Genomic DNA, 25,097 nt, shown 5'->3' with positions numbered 1-25,097 from the left:
AAGACTTTCCGGTGACCATTACAATATGGAACGGAACCATACCTTTTGCTCTGAGACTATGCTACTGACATTGAGGCAAAATTATATTCGATAAAACGTAGCTGGCTGCAATACTTCTGTTGCATCGGTTGGTAGGCTTACTGAACGGGCTATTTGCATGTGTGGCTAGGACGTTAAATCGACTGTAGCCCTGCTTCGCTTGGTTCATTCTATCTTTTAAGACCTTGGCTGAATCTCAGGTCTGCTCGTGGCCACCTTTACTGAGGCAACAGCGCGGAGGTTTCACTGTTGGATTACAACGTCCTAATCAAGGTCGTTGCTTTACGCACAGCATGCAGTCGTAGCGACCTTGGCCTCTACTGCCTAAGGAAATCATAGAAACCTTTGACAAGCAACACTCTAATCTCGTGACAATTTTTTTTTCGTTTCGAGATGCCATCTCGTCATCTGGTGTTTCCCACGCTCTGACGTAAACGCAAATGAGAAAAGAGTGGTGGCAAGAAGTGACGACATCCGAGAGGCCTGGAGCCGCTCCGGCTGTTGTTAGTGCTTTTTATCGTATTTCAGCCCAGTCAAGCTTTAAAAGGCCGACAAAAGCGAGCCCGTGCTTCCAAACGCCCGTTGCAAGGCTCACTACTAGCTGACAGGACGTCCACCTAATGCACGTGCACGTCGCAGTTATGAATCTAGAAAGGAAACAATGGTTCTTCATCTTCGTTCTGACTTGCACTTATACCATCGGCGGCTCAGGTGAGAGAATGCCTTAGTCATGCTTATTCAGAGAGGGTGCCACTAGGGCTGAGATATTAAAAAATAATGAGCACACGATGAGACACGGTTCACCGATTTTACAAATCAAACATCAGTCACGAGTTATCTGATAGTAATACCTTAGTACTTTAGAACTCTTTATTACCTCTTTATGCATAAACTACAACCGAATGTGCCCTATACCTGCTTCACACTACGATCCGATGACAGCGAATGGGAATTGATAGGCGTATTGATACTGATACTAGTATTTCCCTTACATCCATACCATGCAAAGTAATAGAACACATTTTATATAAAAAGATAATCACACACTCATTGAAAAACAACTTACTGGCTTCAGGACAACATGGGTTCTGTAAGGGCTTATTGTTGTGCCCGTGCGGTGGTTCGGGATCGAAGATGCGAGGAGCTGGGCCTTTCATGCGCTGCCCGGGGCCTCGAGGAAGAGGCTCAATGCTCGACCATCTCCATTTATTTCTGGACAGAGACTGCCTTAAACAACTGTACAATGATGAGGGCGCGTAGCCCGTTTAGAGAGAAAGAAATACAATAACAGAAAAGTACAAAACACATAGGCATGACTGCTTCCAAAGGTCCAGCGTAGTCGCCGTTTGTCTTTCGGTAAACTGTCACTGTAACGCCGACAAATGCACACAGCAGTTCGCAGGAAACAGAGCGCTCCCGCCGAAGGCTTCAAGACGACCGCGGAGAACACGCAGTCCTGTAGGCGGTCATCCCTGCTCGGCCACCGGAAACATATTTCTTGCTCCCTCTTTTCCTCCAGCGGGGCGCGGGTCCCCGTCGTCTTGTCCGTGCTCATCGCGTGCCGCTACACGGTGCCTCTTTCCCGTCGTGGTAGCGCCGAGCGCCTAGTTGAAAGCCAGAGGAATCGTGCCGATCGCAACATTATCTTGCCCAACACAACTTATTGAATTTTATCACGACCTTATATTTAATCTTGACAACGGCGGGCAAATCGATTACTTTTCCTGGATTTTGACAAAGCGTTTCATACTGTTTCGCACCCTTTGCTTTTAAGAAAAATTGCTGCACTAAATATTAACCCTACAATACGTGCCTGGAACGGATTCCGCTGACAGTGCGTGGTATTAAATGGAACAAAATCTAGTTTTGTAGATATAACATCAGGTGTCCCACAGGGCTCAATTTTAGGACTACTCTTGTTCTTAATATATATAAATGATATTTGTTCCGGTATCAGTTCCAGTATACGGTTGTTTGCCGATGACTGGGTTTTTATATACACAAATTAGAAATAAAGGGGGGTGGCCTAGTTACAAAGTGACTTATGTGTTTTGAATGAGGTTCAAAATATAAAATGAAGAACACTTAAAAATGTGTTCATGTTACCTTTACACGTAAAACAAATACGTTAGCCTCAAAGCATAGGATAAATGCTATTATAGTGAAACAAAAAATGGTGCATAAATACTTAGGTGTGATATTAGCAGCCGACTGTTCGTGAAATAAACATGTGGATACCGAAGTTGCAAAGGCCGCCAGGACCTTAGGCGTTATACAGCGAAGTTTTAAACACGTGCCTCCTGGTTTGCAATCAACAGCCTACTTAACATGCGTTCGACTACTGCTCGAATACGCTTGTGCCGTATGGGACCCTTGGAAAACAACACTGAGCAATAGAATCGAAAAAATCCACAACAGAGCAGCAAGGTTTCTCCTGTGTCAGTACTCAAAAACTTATAGCTGCGCCGTGATGAAAAATGAATTAGGATGGGAAATCCTTTCCTTTCGACGAAGGAAATTACACCGTAAATTGTTGTACCAAATATATTACAATAAAATAAGAATTCTAAAGAAAATATACTTACCCAGTAAGACGTGATTTTGGGCTAGTCGGTTCATTGTTATAACAAACCAGAACTGCGCGAAGGCAACGGGACAAGAAGGCACGAATACACACACACAAAGCGCAGACTCTTGACTGGCGTGTTGACAGAGCAATGAGGTTGACATAGGTGGTTACCGTTTGTCCCTTGTTGATAGGAGGAGTTGTAGTGGTAGAGCCCAGAGTAGAAAAAATGTCATCCTGTAAGACGTGATGTTGGGCTAGTCGGTTCATTGTTATAACAAAACAGAACTGCGCGAAGGCAACGGGACAAGAAGGCACGAATACACACTCACAAAGCGCAGACTCTTGACTGGCATGTTGACAGAGCAATGAGGTTGACATAGGTGGTTACCGTTTGTCCCTTGTTGATAGGAGGAGTTGTAGTGGTAGAGCCCAGAGTAGAAAAAATGTCATCCTGTAAGACGTGATGTTGGGCTAGTCGGTTCATGGTTATAACAAACCAGAACTGCGCGAAGGCAACGGGACAAGAAGGCACGAATACACACACACAAAGCGCAGACTCTTGACTGGCATGTTGACCGAGCAATGAGGTTGACATAGGTGGTTACCGTTTGTCCCTTGTTGATAGGAGGAGTTGTAGTGGTAGAGCCCAGAGTAGAAAAAAATGTCATCCTGTAAGACGTGATGTTGGGCTAGTCGGTTCATGGTTATAACAAACCAGAACTGCGCGAAGGCAACGGGACAAGAAGGCACGAATACACACACACAAAGCGCAGACTCTTGACTGGCATGTTGACAGAGCAATGAGGTTGACATAGGTGGTTACCGTTTGTCCTTTGTTGATAGGAGGAGTTGTAGTGGTAGAGCCCAGAGTAGAAAAAATGTCATCCTGTAAGACGTGATGTTGGGCTAGTCGGTTCATGGTTATAACAAACCAGAACTGCGCGAAGGCAACAGGACAAGAAGGCACGAATACACACACACAAAGCGCAGACTCTTGACTGGCATGTTGACAGAGCAATGAGGTTGACATAGGTGGTTACCGTTTGTCCTTTGTTGATAGGAGGAGTTGTAGTGGTAGAGCCCAGAGTAGAAAAAATGTCATCCTGTAAGACGTGATGTTGGGCTAGAGGGTTCATGGTTATAACAAACCAGAACTGCGCGAAGGCAACGGGAAAAGAAGGCATGAATACACACACACAAAGCGCAGACTCTTGACTGGCATGTTGACAGAGCAATGAGGTTGACATAGGTGGTTGCCGTTTGTCCCTTGTTGATAGGAGGAGTTGTAGTGGTAGAGCCAGGAGTAGAAAAAATGTCATCCTGTAAGACGTGATGTTGGGCAAGTCGGTTCATGGTTATAACAAACCAGAACTGCGCGAAGGCAACGGGACAAGAAGGCACGAATACACACACACAAAGCGCAGACTCTTGACTGGCATGTTGACAGAGCAATGAGGTTGACATAGGTGGTTGCCGTTTGTCCCTTGTTGATAGGAGGAGTTGTAGTGGTAGAGCCCAGAGTAGAAAAAATGTCATCCTGTAAGACGTGATGTTGGGCAAGTCGGTTCATGGTTATAACAAACCAGAACTGCGCGAAGGCAACGGGACAAGAAGGCACGAATACACACACACAAAGCGCAGACTCTTGACTGGCATGTTGACAGAGCAATGAGGTTGACATAGGTGGTTACCGTTTGTCCCTTGTTGATAGGAGGAGTTGTAGTGGTAGAGCCCAGAGTAGAAAAAATGTCATCCTGTAAGACGTGATGTTGGGCTAGTCGGTTCATGGTTATGACAAACCAGAACTGCGCGAAGGCAACGGGACAAGAAGGCACGAATACACACACACAAAGCGCAGACTCTTGACTGGCATGTTGACAGAGCAATGAGGTTGACATAGGTGGTTGCCGTTTGTCCCTTGTTGATAGGAGGAGTTGTAGTGGTAGAGCCCAGAGTAGAAAAAATGTCATCCTGTAAGACGTGATGTTGGGCTAGTCGATTCATGGTTATAACAAACCAGAACTGCGCGAAGGCAACGGGACAAGAAGGCACGAATACACACACACAAAGCGCAGACTCTTGACTGGCATGTTGACAGAGCAATGAGGTTGACATAGGTGGTTGCCGTTTGTCCCTTTTTGATAGGAGGAGTTGCAGTGGTAGAACCCAGAGGTGAAAAAATGTCATCCTGTAAGACGTGATGTTGGGCTAGTCGGTTCATTGTTATAACAAAACAGAACTGCGCGAAGGCAACGGGACAAGAAGGCACGAATACACACACACAAAGCGCAGACTCTTGACTGGCATGTTGACAGAGCAATGAGGTTGACATAGGTGGTTACCGTTTGTCCCTTGTTGATAGGAGGAGTTGTAGTGGTAGAGCCCAGAGTAGAAAAAATGTCATCCTGTAAGACGTGATGTTGGGCTAGTCGGTTCATGGTTATAACAAACCAGAACTGCGCGAAGGCAACGGGACAAGAAGGCACGAATACACACACAAAGCGCAGACTCTTGACTGGCATGCTGACAGAGCAATGAGGTTGACATAGGTGGTTGCCGTTTGTCCCTTATTGATAGGAGGAGTGGTAGAGCCCAGAGTAGAAGAAATGTAATCCAGTAAGACGTGATGTTGCGCTAGTCGGTTCATGCAACGGCAACCACCTATGTCAACCTCATTGCTCTGTCAACATGCCAGTCAAGAGTCTGCGCTTTGTGTGTGTGTATTCGTGCCTTCTTGTCCCGTTGCCTTCGTGCAGTTCTGTTTTGTTAGAAATATACTTACATAGGCAACATTATCTCTCTGCTCGCAGATATCATTGTTTAAAAAATTTGGAATATTGTGCCAGAAATAATATGTATGCCAGTTCCTTTATTGTTGGATCCGTCAATGAGTGGAATCGGCTTTCAAATCATCAAGTGTGCTCCATAAATGAAGACGTGTTTTTTTTTCCACTAAGTAACCCTCCTGCTATAGCGCCCTCGGGCTCAGCGGGTAGTCATTAAAAAAAAATAAATACGGCTATAGGCCCCTGAATACTACGACTACTGGAAGCTAGTTTTGGGTAATAATTACTGGCATTACATCTTTAAAGCTGTCGTATTTGAAAATTAAAAGGAACAATTTGCGCCCTCAATATCGATCCCAGCACCTATTATTTTGAAACCTCTATTTCACTGTATAAGCTTCGTAAAATGACTCCGAAACCGGAAATTTTACTGGAAGCAGCAGGAGTGCGAATATTGAGAGGCAGCTCCCCTTTCACAAAGTATAAACTTGGGATAAAGGCTACAAAATAGGTGAACAATCTGCGGGAATTGGTTTCGAACACTAATATCTTGATGTTTCGACTGGCATCTTTTGAAACCAATCTGATTACGTCCTTCCTGGTTATCGCAAGTATGGATCCTATTTCATGTATATTTCTTTATTTAGATGTATAAATTCTCGGCAATACACACAAATGAGAAGGTTTCATCATAGTTCAGTGGTATATGAACGCGTCAATACAGTAGTAAAATTGTGCATGTTAGGAAGAAATATATAAAAAGAATCTTATATTTACCTGCAAGAGTTACAATGCTTTGACGACAATTTTGTCTTCTACATTGTCATAATCACAGAAAAACACAAAAGAATTCAATTATTTTTTAGTCTCGAATGCCAAGTCGTATGAACATGTGGAAGCACAGAGAAACCGGCATACGCTTCACATAAGAATATAACTACCGGTCCAAAAATATGTCCCATGTTCAGGACGCTTGGGGTGTCGTAAAAAAAAGCGGTTACGTCTAACACGAGGTTCTTGCTATAAAAAACAAAGAGAGCATTTTGTGTGATAAATCTGATTAATACTTTGTGAGAGGTATGAATTCTTTGTAATTTTGTTTAGGAGCCCTACACTCAGACGCAGGTATGGATCAAATTTGCGAGGTAGTCACAAAAAAGCTGCATGAAATCATGTGTTTTATTTCATGGTCTCCGCGGACATGATAGATGGGAAAAATAACAGCTGCTTTCAATAGTTTTGCGACTTTCCGTCTGTGGTGCAGCACAGGACAAGAGCGACGTACGCAATGGAAAATACTACGTACAAAAACAGTGCTCCAATCATACAATAACACTTATTCGAACTTTTCTCAGATCACAAAACTCTATTAAGGGACAATAATAGAGTCGAACGCTGAGCTAGTCTCACACATCTCTAAAAAGAAGGCAGCAGAGCAGGTAACAACACAAAGCGTAAGACGCACACACGCGCACACAAGGACAAGCTGCACTGACAACTATATTAACTAGAAACCGCACATCTTCTTCCTTCACATCACGTCTGCAGCGAACTTCTTCCTTGTCTTTAACATCCCGTCGGTTTGCGCAAAAATTCTAATTCCTTCTTCAACAAAACCACTGATGGCATACTGAAACATTGGTCTCCTAAGTCACAGATTGCATACGCTTCATACATCTCCCTTGCTAACTTGTCCTTCATCCTTTTCATAACCTTAACATTGTAAAGGTCGGCCGGACATTTTTGGTTCTACAACCAACGCAGTCTGCAGCGCACAGCGAGATTAGTGCCAGACTTGTTCGATATTACCATAGCGTGCTCTCTAATCCTGTCATTGAGACATCTTCTTTCCGCAATACAAGGGAATCTTATAAACAACCCCTTGAATACACTTAGTCCTGAATGCCCAGCTGACCTTCACAATGTTAAGGTTATGAAAAGGATGAAGAACAAGTTAGCAAGGGAGATTTATGAAGCGCATGCAATCTGTGACTTGGGAGGCCAATGTGTCAGTATGCTATCAGTGGTTTTGTTGAAGAAGAAATTAGAATTTTTGCTTAAAACGGCAGAATGTTAAAGACAAGGAAGAAGTTGGCTGCAGACGTGAAGTGAAGGAAGATGTGCGGTTTCTAGTTAATATAGTTGTCAGTCCAGCGTTGTCCTTGTGTGCGTGTGAGTGCTTCTTAAGCTTTGTGTTGTTACCTGCTCTGCTGCCTCATTCCAAGAGATCAATTTAGGGAATCCTAAATAATGTTTGTTGGCCACAAAGCTTCTATACAATAATTTACAGAAGTCTAAAAAGAAAAGACGAAAAGAAAAGAACACAAAATACCTAACAGCCGTTATAATAGTTTCTTCTGGGATTTTGCTCATATAGTAAAACTTTATGAAACTGACAACTCGAGAGGGTTAATATAACAGTATCTAATTAAAGAAACTTGTTTTATGTTTTTAGAAATAAACAGTACAGCACGAGGAAGCGAGGAAGGTGAAGCGATGAGAAACATCTTCTGAAGACAATTGCGATATTGGAACGGATACCGCGGCTCCAGACAAAATCCCCGTATTACATTTCTGAACGGTCATAATTTTGTAACACCGTTATGTTTTTGAACATAGAGAAGCAAGACGTTTCTGCGGTGATGCTCATGTTTTCGGTTAGTGTTGTTACATTTCGGTGTGTGTTGTTCGGTTAGGTTGTCTAAGCGAACAAAAACAGAAAAACAAGCAGTTAGGTACTTATGTACCAATCCAGGTTTTAGAGGAAGTTCGTTAATGGGGCAATTAGCGATTGTGTATGACAGAAGAGAGTTTCGGCAATTCTTAAACTCATTTTTTTGTAGTTGTATTGGTTGTACTTATTTATTTATTCAAATATCTCACGGGCTCCGACTGGAGTATTATTGAGGGGGGTTACATAACTGGGGTGCGAAACAGAAGCAAGTATAAGATGGTTACTTTAGCATCATTATTTTCAAAACCTTAACGTTATACAATGGCAAACACAAGAAAAGAAAACAAAATTTGAAAAGCACACTATAGAACACACCTCGGTAACAGCACACTTCAGAACAAAATGTTGCTTATTTTTTCTTTGAAAATAACATAGTCTGAAGTGCGAACAATGTTGTCATGAAGACTATTCCAATAAATGATTGCACGGGGCAGGGCTGATGAGTTAAATGCAGTGGTTCCTCCCGAAAGGCGTTTAAAACTGAGGGGATTATGCAATCGCTAAGATGTGCTGGCCGATTTTGTGAGAGGTAGTGTGAAAGAATGATGGCTATAAACAATTTTATGGAAGAGACAGAAATGTTTTCCCGGTACTGCTAATTCTATAGTCCATATCACTTGAATTATTGTATTCAGAGGATGTTATATAAATGCAGGTTCATTTGCAATGTCTCTCTTTCTGCGTATCATGGGCACTTCCGTAGAGCGCTTGCTCAAGACGTATTTTTAGGTGTAAGCCGCTACTATCAGAACCAGGAAGTTTGTTTGCGCGTTCAACGCAGCAAACGTATCTCATGACTGACCGAGTGTACACTACAGAAGGGTAACTTTGTTTTCTGAATACGTATTTGAACTTCCAGTGCAAGAACGTTACGGTGCCTTTATTTCGGTTTTTCTGTAGTGAATAAGTAACTCCCGTAAAAGGTTAATGGACCTAATGTACATCATTGCGCAGAAGTGGAGGAACCACATATTTTGACAAAACTGTACAGCTTTTTCTGACGGTAAAGCGGTATTCTCTAAGTTATGCATACGGTAGTCTAACTAATATGATTGCCATCGTGCCCAAACGAACTTCTTATTTACGCTAAAAATATTAATTGCATTGATTCGCATGGTCGCTTTTGCCGTTGGTACACTTCAAAAGAATGTCACGTCTTCTTTTACAGTAAGCGATAAAAGCGGGCACACAAGCGACACTCTCACAAGAGTGCTTCGTTATGGTGCTACGTCCTTAAAGCTAGACCCGCTGGCCCTACCTGATCAGATGTTGGATTTTGCGTTTTTCGGCCGAGCGGTGCTCATCGAGGGAAAGCTGAGCGGACTGCGGTCACTGAAGAAGACGGGAACGACCTTTGTTTGGGCCGACGAAAGCACGTTGAGCGCCAACGTGGACTTAGGAACTGAACGACTTCGAGTGAACTACACGGCCATGCTGACGCCTGCGAGCCTCGGCCACATGGTCGTTTACCTGTACGGGGGGGTGAGCGCCGCCAGGGTGTCGCTGCAGATTAACGAGTGAGTACGAGAGGAGTTCATTTCCACCGCTTCGGAGGATTAAAAAACTCCACCAGAGCTGGCAGTCTAGCCTGAATAGATTCCTGCAATGAGAGAAGCATACGGCTTGCGTTACTCTCACGGTTTTTACTTTCTTTGTGTGTCGGAAATGACGAAAAATATCGCTGTTGCTTGGGTCTAAATGGCTTTCAATATGTGTAAATTTTATATTCCTATAGCTTATTTTTTATTTCCCTGGTGATTTATTGGTGCATTATAGGCGTTCACGTATGTAACAATCAATCATTAGTATGATGAAGATGATGATGATGATGATAGTATGATGAAGCCCAGACGAAACGTCAGTAAACATGGCTTATGTTTTTAGGATATGTTTGGCGATTGTTATTTATCAAATAAATATGCACTCGTAAAGAGTTTTTGGATCGTTTGTCACGAAAGGTTATTTTTTGTTTATGGATTTTGACGTTCCAAAGCAACGCAGCTATGAGGGACACCATATTAGAGGGCTCCAGGAATTCTGACCGCCAGGGGTGCATTAGAGTGCGCTAACATCGTGCAGTACACGACACCCTTCCTTTTTGCCTCCATTTAAAGGTGGCCGCCGCAGCCTGGATTCCATTCTGTCTGCTTGGGTTCAACAGTCGAGCACCCTAGATACTAAGCAATAGCGACGGCGCGGTTGCGAAGAAACGAAAACTGTTATGCGTGGTGACAAAACGATAAATTATTCCACTCAGCCGCAGGAATCTAAAATATATTGTTTTAGTGGACTTTCCGATATTTTTGTATACACGGCGCGATGCGAGAGCGTGAATAGTAGACAAAAGAAGGACGATGGAGTCTTTTTTTACATTTTTTAGATGTTTGTCATCAGGCATAGTGAAAAAGGGAGCGGGAAGAAGGAGAAAGAGTGTAAATGTGCCTCTTTTAAAAAATTGCAGAGGTTCCCGATAAACCGATTTTCTATTGGCCAAGTGCGGTAGTAACATTTAATGTGCCACCGCAGGCCTACTTTCATTACGTTGCACTGAGCACGGACGGAGTAAATAGAGCGTGTGTTCGCTGATACAAAGAATATTTCTCGAAAACATGGGACAGGAACCAATCAGGGGAAAGACAGGAAGATGGCGGGTCATTGTATCTACATGGATAGATCATGAGCTTGGCCGCGAATGCAATGTATACCCACAGGAGAGGGGTAGTTTTCGCAGAACTGGTGAGTGGATTGTGTAATTTGGAATGTGCGCCGAACAGCCTTAAGCTGCTTAAGGGCGGCTAGGGAGTAAGTGTAAATATGAACAATAAGAAATTGGGGGTTTGAATGGAAGGGAAATAATTGCATTACGTATCGCCTGAAGCTCAAAGTCAAGGGAGTGCATGTATCCACGCTATATATTGCGCGAGAGTTAAGGTGAGGATGCAAGGGACTGTACAAAGCGGTAAATCCCTGCAGTGCTATGTGTGATGCATTGTGCTCCCTGACCGCCAATGCGCGACTGATATCGGCGGCGAAGCAGTGGAGCGGTTACATATGCGTTGACACTATGACCAAGGAAGCGGAGTCTGTAAGCGATAGAGCTGACACGTTTGTCTCACGCTGGTCGATGAGTTCCGGTAATGTATGAGGTTCAGCGTACTCTTGCAAGACGAGTATATGTGTAAAACGAGGGAGATATGCCATGACGCTGATAGCCTCGCATTGATAGCTTCAAGGGAGTCCTATTGTCAGCGGGTGAGGCGAGAAAGTTGTGCCTAGTACACTATTCGCGGCTGAAGGATGGAGCGCTGACGAGCAGTATCAGAAAGCGCTCCGCCTGAGCGCATTGCTATGCGACGAATCAGACCAAGTATAGAGTGAGCCGGTGGTGCGGCAGTGACAGCGTGTGCCTCCTGAGTGTCATCCAATCACGTAACATTTTGGTGGTAGCAGTGGGATGATGCCGCGCACAAGCCACTATGCCTAGGCGCACGGAGGGGCACGAGGGCCTCCTGTATGCTCTGGAGCGGCGCTGCGAGAAGGAGGCTGATCTGTTTGAGGCGCGCCTGCCTGTCGGAGGTCGTCGAAACCCCCAGCCGTGAGGGGAGCAAGCTTTCACGCAAGAGGGCAGAGGCTGAAGGAGCCAAGCAACGGCTTAACTTGGTACAGGAAGCTACTGTCGAGCTGCTGCGTCGCTAGTTGTACGATCAATGGGCCAAGAATGATGAACTCTACACCAAGAACACGACGGCGGAAGAGGCCATGCGGGTACGCGAACGAAAAGCCGAAGGTCAAACCAAGGAGTTGAGTATGGAACTGGAGACGCTCAAGAACAGGCACGCGAAGCAAATACAGAGCCTGAAAGAGGTTGTTGGCCGAGTGTGCGCGGAAGAAGTGGGAGCTGCTGGAGCGTTTGTTACCTCCAGTCTACGTGGATGGTGGTCTGGCCCAATCGGAGTGGCTGGTGTGCTCTGAAAGAGAGCTGCGAAAATGGCTCAAGAAGCAACAGCTGCAGCATGGTATGGGCTACCACCTCGCATAGGAGGACGGTTCCTCCGCTGCAGATGTGGAGCGCCTAAAGCAGCTCCCAGGGTTGAACACTCGGCTGGACAATATTCTGTCTTCAGAGCGAAGCGTTGAAAAATATCGAGGTGCTCAGGCTGAAGGCTGGGATAGCGGTTTTGATTCTCGTCTTCGTGGTTGCAGGGAAGGCCTCATGCGCTAGCGTGGACCTGGCTCTCAATGTATGTGTCGGTCTGACAAAGCCAACCGTGAACGTGCGAAAGTCACATCTTCCGCATGGGTAGAGACGAGCTTGAAAAACGGAAGGAGTCGACGGAGAGACCAAGAACGAGAAAAAGGCGGTGGAGGACAGTAGCGGTGAGAGTGAGCAGGGAGATGAGCCCATAAAGGTGGGGAACAAGCCTGATGATTCCTCATCGAGCAGGAAGGGTGGAAAAGAGGATGGGGGCAAGCAAAAGAAGGCAAGGTTCGAGCTCGACATGGCCTTTATGCTGCCTGAAGTGGAAAGCGAGGCCATGAGCATCATCGTCCAGCCAAACGTCTGCAATCTAAACTCGTCCAATTTCGACCAGTTGGTCAGCAACACCCGCTACGTGCTCATAAACTTTTACGCGCCATGTTGTGAGCACTGCGTAAAGCTGGAATCTGAGTACACCCGCGCAACCACCAGTTTGCAGCGCCGAGACCTGCAGATGCTGCTGGGCAAGCCGGACGACAGCGAGGAGAAATGACGCCGCGTGCGCGCAATGGCTACGCCCCGCTGCACTTAATTTTAGTGGCTACAATCCCTCCCCCCCCCCCCCCCAACCCGGTGAAAAGAACTCGAACGTCAGCCGTCATCGAATCGGCAGCTTTTCGAACATCGGCATCACAATCCAAGAGTAACAAACACCAAAATTCACAAACGGCAAGCTTCGAGAATGCCTGGATTGAGAACAAGTACTACTTGGAGCATTTGACTCAGCATTTGACTCAGTTGAAACCTCGGCGGTGATGCAGGCATTGCGAAATCAGGGGGTAGACGAGCCGTACGTGAAAGTGCTGGAAGATATATAGAGTGGCTGCACAGCAACCAAAGTTCTACATAAAGCAAGTAACAAAATTCCCATAAAGAAAGGTGTTAGGCAAGGAGACACAATCTCCCCGGTACTATTCACAGCTTGTTTAGAGGAAGTGTTCAGAGACTTGGAATGGGAGCAGTTAGGGATAAGGGTAGATGGAGAATACCTCAGTAATCTGCGATTTGCTGATGACATTGTCTTGCTAAGCAACTCGGGGGATGAACTGCAAATGATGATTGATGACCTAGACAGGAAAAGTAGAAAGGTAGGCTTGAAAATCAATATGCAGAAGACTAAGGTAATGTTCAACAGCCTCTGGAAGGAACAGCAGTTTACATTAGGTAGCGAAATACTGGAAGTAGTAGGCGAATATGTCTACTTAGGACAGGTAGTAACCGCAGATCCGGACCATGAAAAGGAAATAACAAGAAGAATAAGATTGGGATGGAGCGCATTTGGCAAGCACTCGCAGATTATGACTAGCAGCTTACCGGTATCACTCAAGAGGAAAGTATACAACAGTTGCATCTTGCCTGTACTCACCTATGGGGCTGAAACGTGGAGGCTAACCAAGAGAGTTCTACTTAAGTTGAGGACAACCCAGAGGGCCATGGAACGAAAAATGGTAGGGGTAACATTAAGAGATAGAAAGCGTGCAGAGTGGGTCAGAGAAATAACTCAAGTTACCGACATTCTAGTAGAAATTAAGAAGAAGAAATGGACATGGGCAGGACATGTAGTGCGAAGAGAGGATAACCGATGGTCGCTGAGAGTAACAAACTGGATTCCAAGGGAAGGAAAGCGTAGCAGGGGGCGGCAGAAAGTTAGGTGGGCGGATGAGATTAAGAAGTTCGCAGGGGTCAAGTGGATGCAGCTAGCACAGAACCGGGTTAAGTGGAGAAATATGGGAGAAGCCTTCGCCCTGCAGTGGGTATAATCAGGCTGATGATGATGATGATGATGACTACTTGGAGAACGCAGGAGGACGCGTGGACGCGGCGATAGGCTCCTCATACACAGCTGGGCCTCTTTACACGCAACAGAACTAGGGTGAGCAAGGACCTCAAAGTAACCGCAACCAACAAAACTAAGGACAACTCGTGAGCAGCCGATCTGCTAGAGGTGTCTACTCAGTCGTGCATCAGAGTTGGATGTCGGGATACCGTTGGCAAGCCTAAACCAGTTTGGATCGGAATTCCACCTTAAAGGTCCCGAATGCGCTGTACAAGCACGACCATCAAGCGCTCAAAGCGCTTTACAAGCTGGAATGCAACGTTAGTACTTTGAAAGCACCTAAGAAACGCAGAGTTGCTGCAGTCGTCACCCTTTCTGAACGCGAAAACTAGGAGCCTGGTATCGAATATTGGAGTCGCCGCATATTTATTCCGAAGGAAATCGTCGGTGAGGCACTACGACCAGTGAAGTGAAAGCCCCGACAAGAGCAGTTCGAAGACGTTCGTGTGCCGCGGCAGGAACTAGATCGGCAAGTCATAGCCGCCCACAAGCGCATTAGGGATGTGGAATCGCAGAACGATAGAGTAAACGAAAAACGAGACGGGTTATTAGAAGAATAGGGGAACGCTTTGCGAGAAATGCCGCTTCACCACGGAGATGCGAAGTTGATCGAAGAGAGTCTGCTTGGATTGAAGAGGAACTCGACGGGAGAAAAACAAGGCGCGGATACTGGTCAACACGATGCACGCGGGGCACGCCCGACTGGAAACTTTCCCCGGTGGAAAGAAACTTCCAAAACTTTTCTCCGTACATTTTTCTTTCAATTCTGTGATGTTAAATCCTAGTATTTTTGTTCTATGGATACGTGATTCATTACAATAATTCAGTATCTGTAGTACATTTGGCAGTTCACACTGAAGCCCGGTCAATTCCCCTTCGTCGGTATGCGCCATTTATTAAGGTAGAAGAAGAATACATTGTGTGCCTTCTGAGTGTCATCCTACCTCGTAACAATATACTAGAGCACAATACTAGATTCAATCTAGCCTGAGCCCCGCCGAGCCCGTCTAGTCTCGCGGCTTCATGCCGGGAAGCTGAATTATAGCTCTACTGAGCGCAGCCTGTCCCGGCCCGGTTATCATAGCTTGGAGTGAAGCGCACTCCGGTACCGTTCTCAAACCCCAGGTACAATTACCTGTTGTGAGCCAATAGACGCTTAATGAAAAAAAAATAAAGAAACGCTTACAAGCAAACTCTACAAATACTGTAATACTTTCTTAAACAAACAAAAGTGATAAAGACGCGTGTTCAGCCAGCTGGCTTATTGAACAGTGGTTTCGGAGATGTTAATATAGAGAAGTGCCAAGTGAAAAGGGTTGCAAAAACGAAAAGCAATTAATTGTTTTGCATTACTTTGAGATATTTTATGCCATATTTTACGGCCCGCAAAAATTCTTTAGTATATAGACCCGCCGGGGTGGGGCAGTGGTTAAGGCACTCAACTACTGTGCCCAAGTATGGGGGATCGAATCCCGATCTCGGCGACCGATTTCGATGGAGGCAAAAAGCAAGGCGTCCGTGTGCTATGCAACGTCAGTGCACGTTAAAGAACCTCAGGTGATCGAAACTTGCGGAGCCCTCCACTACGGCGTCTCTCATAGCCTCAGTCGCTTTGGAATGTTCAACCCCATAAACCAAACTAAACCAGTCAGCTCTAATGTATAGGCAGGCTATATATTAAAGCGTGCTTGTGGGATGTGATATGACTTTACATTTATTGAAAATATTATCGCGCATTGAATTTAAAGCTTACCTGGTCTCCTTACAATAGAAACGAAGAACAAAAGGAGTTGCGCACGTCCTGAGGTGATTCAACTTGTGAGAGAAAACGCAGTGTTGGGCTCCGGGTCGTTCCAACCACCTCGGGGTCTTTACCGTGCATTAATACCGCACAGTACACGGGTCCAATGAACTCCACCTTCATAAACGCGGCTAGCATTGCTAGGATCAAATCCCGGTAGCCCGGCTGAGGATTCAAGAGCCTTAAAATTACACTTCTTAACCGTTAGTGCCGTAATGCTGAAATAAATAACTGGATAAACACGATCCTTTTATTCAGTGCGCAGAATTGCTTTATTTAATTCGCGCCAATGCTGTAACGCATCAAGTGGACTTCACCGTATTACTATTATAGCGAAAGCAAAACCGGGTTTCAGCGCTTTATGTGGGAGCTCAAGTACCGCAACTTTGTGCCCGTGCCCGAACCAGACCTTCCAAAATGGCTCGTGTCAACCCCGCTTTCTTCTCACTCCCCCCGTCCCTTCCATGTGCACACCATGTCCGGTCCACATATCATATCTCGCAGATAAATGTAGGCAAAGGTTTCAAACAAAGATGTTGTGCTTTTATAGCGTAGTGAAACCAGCTGCTAGCAGTTGAGAGTGACTCGGCCTCGTCTTCAGCATTGTGTTCATTCGCCATATTTATTTTAGTAAAAATTGATCAGCTAAATTTTTTAGGTATTGGTTCGAGTAACAAAGTTTCGAAGTAAAAATTGTATATTGTCTCGAAAAACGGCCACGGTGATGAAATGATTACGGTGCCAAATTCGAGCTACCTTCTCTAATGTGACCTGTCATGCACTATAATTTGCCCTGCTCTACTCAGAAATATTGACCACACGGTTGGCAATGACTACTCATTGCCTTGCACCAAGCTGGGAGGCAAACGAGTGTGCATGACATAGCATAATACCGCTCGCAGTTCGAACTGAGTGTCGTCGCCACTGTCCACGTCACCAGCGGACGTCATGTTTGCACCTATCTTCCAGCGCACCCGTCGAAGTCCCCCCCCCCCCCCCCCCCCTAGATTTGGTTTCTAACATAACAAGGCGTAGGGTTTTCTGGCTGTGCAGGTCCAGAAATAAACGAATTTTTCTTCATTTCAAAGTTGATGTGGCATCGTCTTATTCATGGCTTCCAGCTCCCCATAGAAGCTGACTACCGAATTTAGGTAATAAGTGTTACTTAGTGGTTTTAGTTAATTACCTGCAATCCGAATTCGGGCCGCAGCCGAAACTTTGTTCCTGCAAATATATTTTACTTCAAATGCACTATTCACAGGAATGATTGAATACGTTCCTTAAAACACCTGGTTTTGAAACACCTTACCTGATGGAAAAGGGGGTCCTCTTGTGTAATATGGGTTCAAAGTGCCTTGGAAGGCTGCACATTATCTCAGCCTCCTATCTGAATGGCGATTCCGAAGTTGGCATCGCTTGCTAACTGGACAGGTCCTGTGGTCTCACGATATTAATCAGTTAGTGCACGGCAATTTCGCCTACTATCTGCCCGAACCACATCAGTGATTTTTCGCTGACAACCCAGACAAAGCCTATGCAGGATATTCTGGATAACGAACTAACTCTACTACGTTGACACGACGAAGAAAATGAGAGGCAAATGCGCATTATCTTTACCCGCTCGTACGCTAATCTATCGACGTTGCGTGCGGGTGTCCAGCCTACTGACCCGAGTTCTTTCATGCATTTAGTGCATTGTCAGCGACCGACATGTAATGAAAGAAAGAAGGGATATACCATAAGGAAAAGGCAAGAGTGCAGGTGATTCGTCAGTTAAGGTAGTAGATTATTAGGTGGGCTCTCTCGGCGTGTGGTTCCGACGGCCGAGTTGCACTGGTTTTGGGTAACCTCAAAGAGTGATTCTTGCTTTGTTTCACTCTATATATACCACCTTTGGTTTGAATGAATTTCAGTTCTGTGTCTACGCATGTCGTATTTCTTGCTCTTTCCTTGTTCTTGCCCGCTGGTGCAGTAAGCCAAGATGCGAAACGCAAAAAAGAAACATTACGAATGAACTATGTGTACCCATAGCAGAAGGTACAAAATGTTGCTAGAGCGGTTCATAGAAATAGCGTAAACCTTACCTCGACATCAATTTTCGCACGGAAGGTTTTGTAAATTAAATACAATATCCGCCGTGTGTGCTGATAAGATATGATAGGAAACCTTTTATGTTGTAACAGAAACAGGGTAGCAGAAGGCCACCCGCCTTGGTGACAGCCGTAAGATCTCGGCTTTCTGTGGCGGCTTTGGCCAATCGGACGAGACGTAGCAGAGACTGCATGTCAAGTTCACACTTAACACCTCCCATTGGTCTTTCGACCGAAGTTTCCGTCCTTCTCGGGCCATAAGAAAATTATAACATGTGGCTCAAGGTGGTCTATAAGTTTGCAGTTTGCCCATTTTTATTGAAGCTGCCTTAGTAAATAAGTCCCCAGAGGGCCGGGTTTGAAAATCTGTGATTTGGTAACAGGCGCCAGCTGATGGCTTCATTTTTGATTAAACAATTATGCGGTGGAGAACGTCAAAATTTGCTCGTTGGCCCTCAACCACCCTCCCTCCTCCTCGTAAGTCCTAAATGATTGAAGAGCAAAAACCCTTCACAATATCGCGCTCAGTATGGGCTATAGACAGCGGGAGCACGCGCCATAGAGCAGATAGTTGTGCAGTGACAGCAGTAGTTACGTGTTTCCGAATTATCGGGCGAGAAGTGGCTTATTTTGCGAGGCCATATCCCCACTACTTCTTTGCTTGCACACTCGACCTAATAGCATTACAGAATTGGATAATTGTCGATGGCAGATTTCAAGTGGAGGGAATCAATAATGGTGGCCACTTGGGGTGAATCAATTTCATACTCCCTGCAAAGACGTTGATACGAAAGGCGATAATATATGGACGATGAACGTCTTACGAGATATAGCAAAGAGATAACTAAAGTTTATGAAAAACAACTTTACAATACATAAAGCAAAGTTGTTGAGTAACACCTGTATCTAGCAAGCTTGAACTAGCCGACGATGACGAGTTAAGTAATTGCATAAAACACTCGACTGGGCCCTGGGACTCAGTTTTAATGCATCGAAGACCAGTTCACATTTGAATCCTAGCCAATTGGAGCAAGTATCAAAGCAGTTGGTTGGTTGGTTTCTCCTTGCTACGCCCCTCCTGACTTTCCTGGAACAACTCTCTCCCGAGGCACATATGCAAGCAGAATGAGCAAGAAAAGTCGAAACCACGGTGGTCAAAACATACATATGGCAGTGACGCGGCGGATCATATTAGCCTGCCGATTCCGGATCTCTGCCCCCCAACCTTAACTTGAACGCAGGCCTTCCTCTTACAGAGAGAGGGAACAACCAATCACCCACTGTGGCACCGTGCACCTGGTCACCCCAATGCAAAGGTTGACACGACTAATTTGGCGTTGTCTTTTCGCCGTCAGAGACCGTCACCCTTAGTATTGTTGGCTGAAAGGACCCCCCCCCCCCCCCCTCGTGCACCTCCCTTTCGTAGGCCTCAAAAGGCCTCAGTAGATTCTGTTCACCTAGCAAGCGCGGATAGCTAAGTGTGGACGAGGCCCTTTGTACTGTACACACAAGGAAACCCTGCTGACGCTTGAACGTGCCCACCACTTTTCTGCGTACCAATATCGACCCTTACATGCCCCTCCTAAGATTCAGGTAAGGGTTCCAAAACCCTGCATGAATCAAACACAAAATAAGGGAGGTCTGTAAGCTGAGAAAATGCATGATGGTGTTGAGATCCCAGAATATTGATCAGATCTAGGACATCGTTGCAAAGGCTGCGCGCAGGATCGCGCAAAAATAAAACAAAAACAACCCGCACACACACAGGGCCAGCAACACACAATTCATGTGCGAGCAACACATCATAAAGGAAACATCGACACGGAAAAAATTATTGGTTCCACGCATGTCGATACCAAACACTAACATAGCCGAGTAAGGAAAAAAACCAACAAACAAAACCGACATGCACAAGTACAAATGATATTAAATGCACGACGTACGTCTTGACCGGAGTCCAAATTCGTGTGCTGTATTCAGTTAGCACTGCCACGCAAATGCACGTCCTGCTCGCGAACACACACGAGCCCAACATAATGGAAATCAAGGGCACCTTGAAGGAAAAGTCGAGGATATGATTGTCAAAGAAATGTTAAGTAAGTAACGTTACGTAAGTAAGAAATTTTATGGAGCTGGGAGCTTGTGAAAGATTACGTTGCAAATACCCTAGAACTTTACTTGCAGTATAATTTTCATGATGTATGCCATCCGAATAGGTTAAATGTTTACTTAAATGTATGACAAAGTAATTTTAGGTGTGAAAATGTAATATGGGAATACTGCCCGATGTATAGGTACAATCCTGGTTGTTGCGCCGGCGATGGAAAGAAAGAAGATATGTTTTAGTATTGTTTAATGCACAAGCCAAGTTCTGTATCATTCCTCGAAGCCAACAAGGCCTTCCTAAAGAATGGCGATGTCAGTCGCATTATTTATTGGGCACTAAATAACACAATCATCTACAAATAGTAGAACCTTGACTTGATATAAAAAGTCAGTATTTTATGTAAATAAAAAATAGACCAGGTCCTGAAACGATACCCTGGGGAACATCAGACAAGACCGGAAGAAAGGGATGACAAGTTTGAATTAACATGTAAGAACTGATACCGATCACTTAGGAGTGCATGAATGCAATGAAGAGCCGAGGTATACAGATTTATGGGTGAAAGTTTAAGTTTTAGGCGCCTATGAGGTACTTTATCAAAAGATTTCAGGAAATCTAGGAAAGTGGGACCTGTGGGAATATTGCATTTAAGACACGGTATATATCACGAAGAAAGGTAACAATTTCCATGTCAAAATAACTACCTTTCAGGAAGTCATGTTAGTTAGGATGGAACGTTAGTTAAGGATGGAAAGAGTAGCAGGGGATGGCAGAAACTTAGGTGGGCGGATGAGGTAAAGAAGTTCGCAGAGGTCAAGTGGATGCAACTTGCACAGGACCGGGTTAATTGGAGGAATAGGGGAGAGGCCTTCTCCCTGCAGTGGGTTTAGTCAGGCTGAGGACCACGATGATGATGTCATTCCATCATAAAAATTGGGAAGCATGCGACTATATTCTGTTTCATGACTTTACGTCAGACATTAGTTAGTAAAATTCGCCTATAGATAAGTGCTGACGATGGAGAACTTTTCTTGAAGATAATGGCCTTCCAAATCGGCCAGTCACGTGATAATGAACAAGAAGAAAGCGACTCCTGAAAAATAAAGCTAACTTGACAGAAAAAAAATTTTGGTATTTTTTTTACTTGAAGATTTTAGCATTGATGCCTTCGGCACCTGCCAATGAATACTTCTTTGGTGTGCCTATCACTTAGCGATGCCACTTGGCTCAAAACAATGTTTTTCATAAGGAAGGGGGGAGGGGGTAGAAAGCAAGTGCACTCAGAAGAATCATCAAAGGATTCTTGTGTGAATACGGAGCAAAATGTATCATTTAGGAAATCCGGAAGGCCGATTGGGAAGGGAAACCTCCAATATAGCACTCTCTGTATTCCCTCACCCACATCAACTCACCGACGCGCTGGTCTGGACCCTGGGTTATGACGCTCTCGACTTCAATTATCACTTCCTGTGCTTGGGTCCGTCCTTTTTTGCTATTTACTGTCCTTTCAGACAAGACTGTCTTCGTCTTGTAAGCAAAATACTTGAAACTTCCGACGTCATTATCTTCAGACTGCCTGGAATCGCAATGACAGGAGTATTAGAATTCACTGTGGTTTACATGATCTGCTTTTTCAGGACTGCCCCTGGACAACTTGAACTGACGAGCTTCTCAATAAAGGAGCTCAGTGGCCTGGAAGTAAACGTGCGAGCTGCTAACTACAGCCACGGTTTCATCAACATCCTACTGAATCGACTTGCCGACCTATTCAAGGGCACCTTGAAGAAGAAGGCCGAAGAAATGATTCTCAAACAAATCAGAGGCGCGCTAAAAAATTTCAACCTAATTTTGTCTCAGCAGATGTAAGCGGCGCTCTTCCACTGACAGTAAAACTAAGCACATATCTCTATTCGTATCCTCACTCCGTTTAAATAGAAACCAAAATGTACCCTCAAGTTTCGATTTCCTATCTGCACTAATTTTTTAATTTGGTTTTTAAGAATATAGCATTTTTCTTTGATCTACACGGACTGAATATTTCTCCTTATTGCTGTTGTGTATTGGGCCTCCCATATAAGCCACAGCATTTTCCCGCGGCATTTGCAGTGCTGGGAGCCGAAGGTGCAGCGGTAACCAAAATGAGATTATATTTTACCTTTACCGGTTCAAGTGTTTCGCTTAGTAAATTATGTTCATAAGCTTGACGGCCTGACGCGGTCGAAGCTCAGCCAAAAAATTAAAAACAAATCCTGTCAGCCTACGAGGGATGAACAAGTGCCAGAGTGAACGCGAAGAGCACTAAGAGCGCAGGTTCGCGCTACTTCCATCCCCATTTTATCTTATATATACTCAGTGAACCGCTGATCAAGTCACCAAGCAAAATATCCTTCTGCAATACATCAGAGCTCTTTCAAATAAGAACCAATTGTTATAACTACAGAAGGCCACAATTGACTCCTACACCAACTTTGTAACGACTTGTTTAAGCTCTCAGGGAAGGTATCAGTATCCTTGTGAAATTCTATTTGAAGTAACGTATTAGCCTAAAACGTTACTAAAAGGTTGTCTAAAGCCGTCGGCACTTTATAAGTATGCCCCTTCCGGATATCTCTGCTTTACGCCAACGAAGCATGGAGCTCATTGAGCTGTCAAATGATATTCTCTTTATGTTGTCACAGTATGGTAACGACTGTGCAAATTCCTCCTAAGCGCTGCTAGCCTTTTATCGCTAGGATGACGTACAAAATGTACCCCAAAAATTTCGCAATGCCTTAATCTCAGCAAACTGCTTTGGCTAACCCTTAAGGTCTATCTTCCTTTGCTAGTATTTCTCACAAACGTAGATGAGCTCGGGTCGTCTTTGTGTTTAAACAGATGTGCAAATGCCAGATTTTTCGTGCAGCAAAACTTTTTCAACGGCCTACTGATAAGCCCCTTCGCTCATTGTAAGTTGAAGTCGGCGACGGCGAACTCTAAGAAAATATAATTAGCCTCTTATCGTAACTTTCCGGCCTCTTTAGTTAGACTACAAAATTCTATTATGAGATTCATATATAATGCACTTTGGGCAAAGTATAATAGAAATCCTATCGTCTAAATGCGACAAAGGCTCGATTCGTTTAACCAACTCTTTTATCCACACGTCAACAATCCACATCACCGTCCATTTGCCTATCTTACATCATCCATCTGGAAGGCAGGTTTTTTCACAGAACTACATGTATTGAGCTAGGTTCTCATCCTCAAGCACGCCACGATGTTTCACAGTGCATGAGGCAACGTTAGATATTGATTTCAGGAACCAAATTTGCGCCCATGTCGATAAAATTAGGTGAAGAGTATTTCAGCTTGTGAAAACAAGGTCTCCTCGGAACTGCTGAATTGTCTGTATGGACTGCTCCAGTGACGATTGTGAAACCAAATGTCTTTCGAAATGATATTCATGTAATGCTGCAAGGCTGCCGAATGCGGTACTGTGAAAAGCTCTTAAAGCTAACGGTGTTTCCCAATTATGTGCAGTTATCCGCCGGAAGTGATTGGAATTTGAGCAGTCATGGCGAGAATACGCCCAGATTAAATTCCTCCCACTTGCTACATAAATGTCTAATGGTATATATGCAGCCGCATAACATGCTTGAATATTACATGCGGTATCATTTGTTATCATGCGGAAAATGACCACAATGGGAAGCGTCCATGAAGGATAAATATTAAACAGGAACTGAAACTAGTCATGCCACATACCTATTTGTTGAAGACGAGGACAATATTTCACGAAAATATATATAGAAATAGAACATTAATAGTTTATTTTTGGGTCATTTAGAACTTTTCAATTCTGTTGCAAAAAAATATCTGCTTTTGCGTTACTATATATGTAAATTTAAACTTTTAGGCTGTGAGAACGGTAACTGGAAATTGTATATTGGAGCACACACAAGATATTCATATTGGAGCACCACTTAATATTACTTTGAATTTCATGGCCCCGACTATTATATGCAATATAAACTGGTCTCCTTGTTTGCATAGCTAGAGCATGTTCTTCGTGTAACTTACGTGCTGGCACGGGAGACAAATATAACGAAGATATTCAGTATTCGCCAAAACTTGTTTACTTAGACGAGCTTTCATGACTTAACCAAAGCCTTCTACTTGGCCCGTCGGACCTTCCCTCCGCCTAGGAGCAGACTATGCAGAGCTCAGGCAGTCGCGTGGAGGCAATTACAAACCAATACATACCCGAACTCGCTGCAGTACAACAGGATTTACCCCGAAGTATATGACGCAAACATGTCCAAGGTCTGCAAGGCAAACATAGCAACACTTAAGCGCATACTCTGGGAGTGTGAAGCACAATTGAAAGGCGTTAATCCCAAACCCTCTTGTCGAGGTGGTCAGCCGCACTGCTCAGCTCCAGCCTCAACGACCAACTCTGGGCCATCCAGCAGGCCCTCATGGAGGCGAAGAGACAAGATCTCGACGTTCAAACGTGGGAGACCTAGGCCTCATCGCGTTAAATCCTGCCATATCAAATAAAGTTATTCCTCCTCCTCCTCTGCCCCAGCAATCATTTTATGTTTGGCCATGTAAATGAACATCTCAAAACCTCTGCCTGCAACCTGATTCTTGTGGGATTCCTCTGTGTAGGTAGGAGCCATTTGTTACCCGGATAACAATAACTACAGGCTGAAGACATATAACTATGCCGGAGACTGAACATAAAGAAAAAAGATGCAGACAGGACGACCGTCGACTAACAACTGATATATTAAACGAAACATCATTCCGTCAAGAGCATAACGCATGCGCACACAAACGTAACGCCAAAAACAGAAGTACCCTATTTTATCAACTCAAAAAGTCAAGTTCCTTC

At 44.6% G+C, this 25,097-nt stretch overlaps 1 protein-coding gene across 1 annotated transcript; it reads left to right on the top strand.

The window, feature by feature from the left end:
- Positions 1–622: 622 nt before the first annotated feature.
- On the top strand, positions 623–22,245 carry LOC146174725 (uncharacterized). The gene is made up of 3 exons (XM_084585620.1): positions 623–750; positions 9,297–9,645; positions 21,859–22,245. Exons 1-3 carry the CDS (start codon positions 660–662, stop codon positions 22,085–22,087), a joined length of 669 nt encoding a protein of 222 aa, XP_084441746.1. The 5' UTR covers positions 623–659; the 3' UTR covers positions 22,088–22,245.
- Positions 22,246–25,097: the final 2,852 nt, after the last annotated feature.

Source organism: Amblyomma maculatum, chromosome 11, assembly GCF_055883805.1.
Source record: "Amblyomma maculatum isolate TAMU_Amacu chromosome 11, ASM5588380v1, whole genome shotgun sequence".
In the NCBI taxonomy this organism is placed as follows: domain Eukaryota; kingdom Metazoa; phylum Arthropoda; class Arachnida; order Ixodida; family Ixodidae; genus Amblyomma; species Amblyomma maculatum.
Note: the sequence above shows the minus strand (reverse complement) of the source record. Positions and strands in the feature narration are given on the sequence as shown.

Bases quoted from the DNA above. Each gene is read 5' to 3' on its own strand.
- LOC146174725 (XM_084585620.1), top strand. From the start codon at position 660: ATGCACGTGCACGTCGCAGTTATGAATCTAGAAAGGAAACAATGGTTC. The intron at 751-9,296 runs GTGAGAGAATGC...CTTCTTTTACAG, and splicing joins TTATACCATCGGCGGCTCAG to TAAGCGATAAAAGCGGGCAC. The intron at 9,646-21,858 runs GTGAGTACGAGA...CTGCTTTTTCAG, and splicing joins GTGTCGCTGCAGATTAACGA to GACTGCCCCTGGACAACTTG.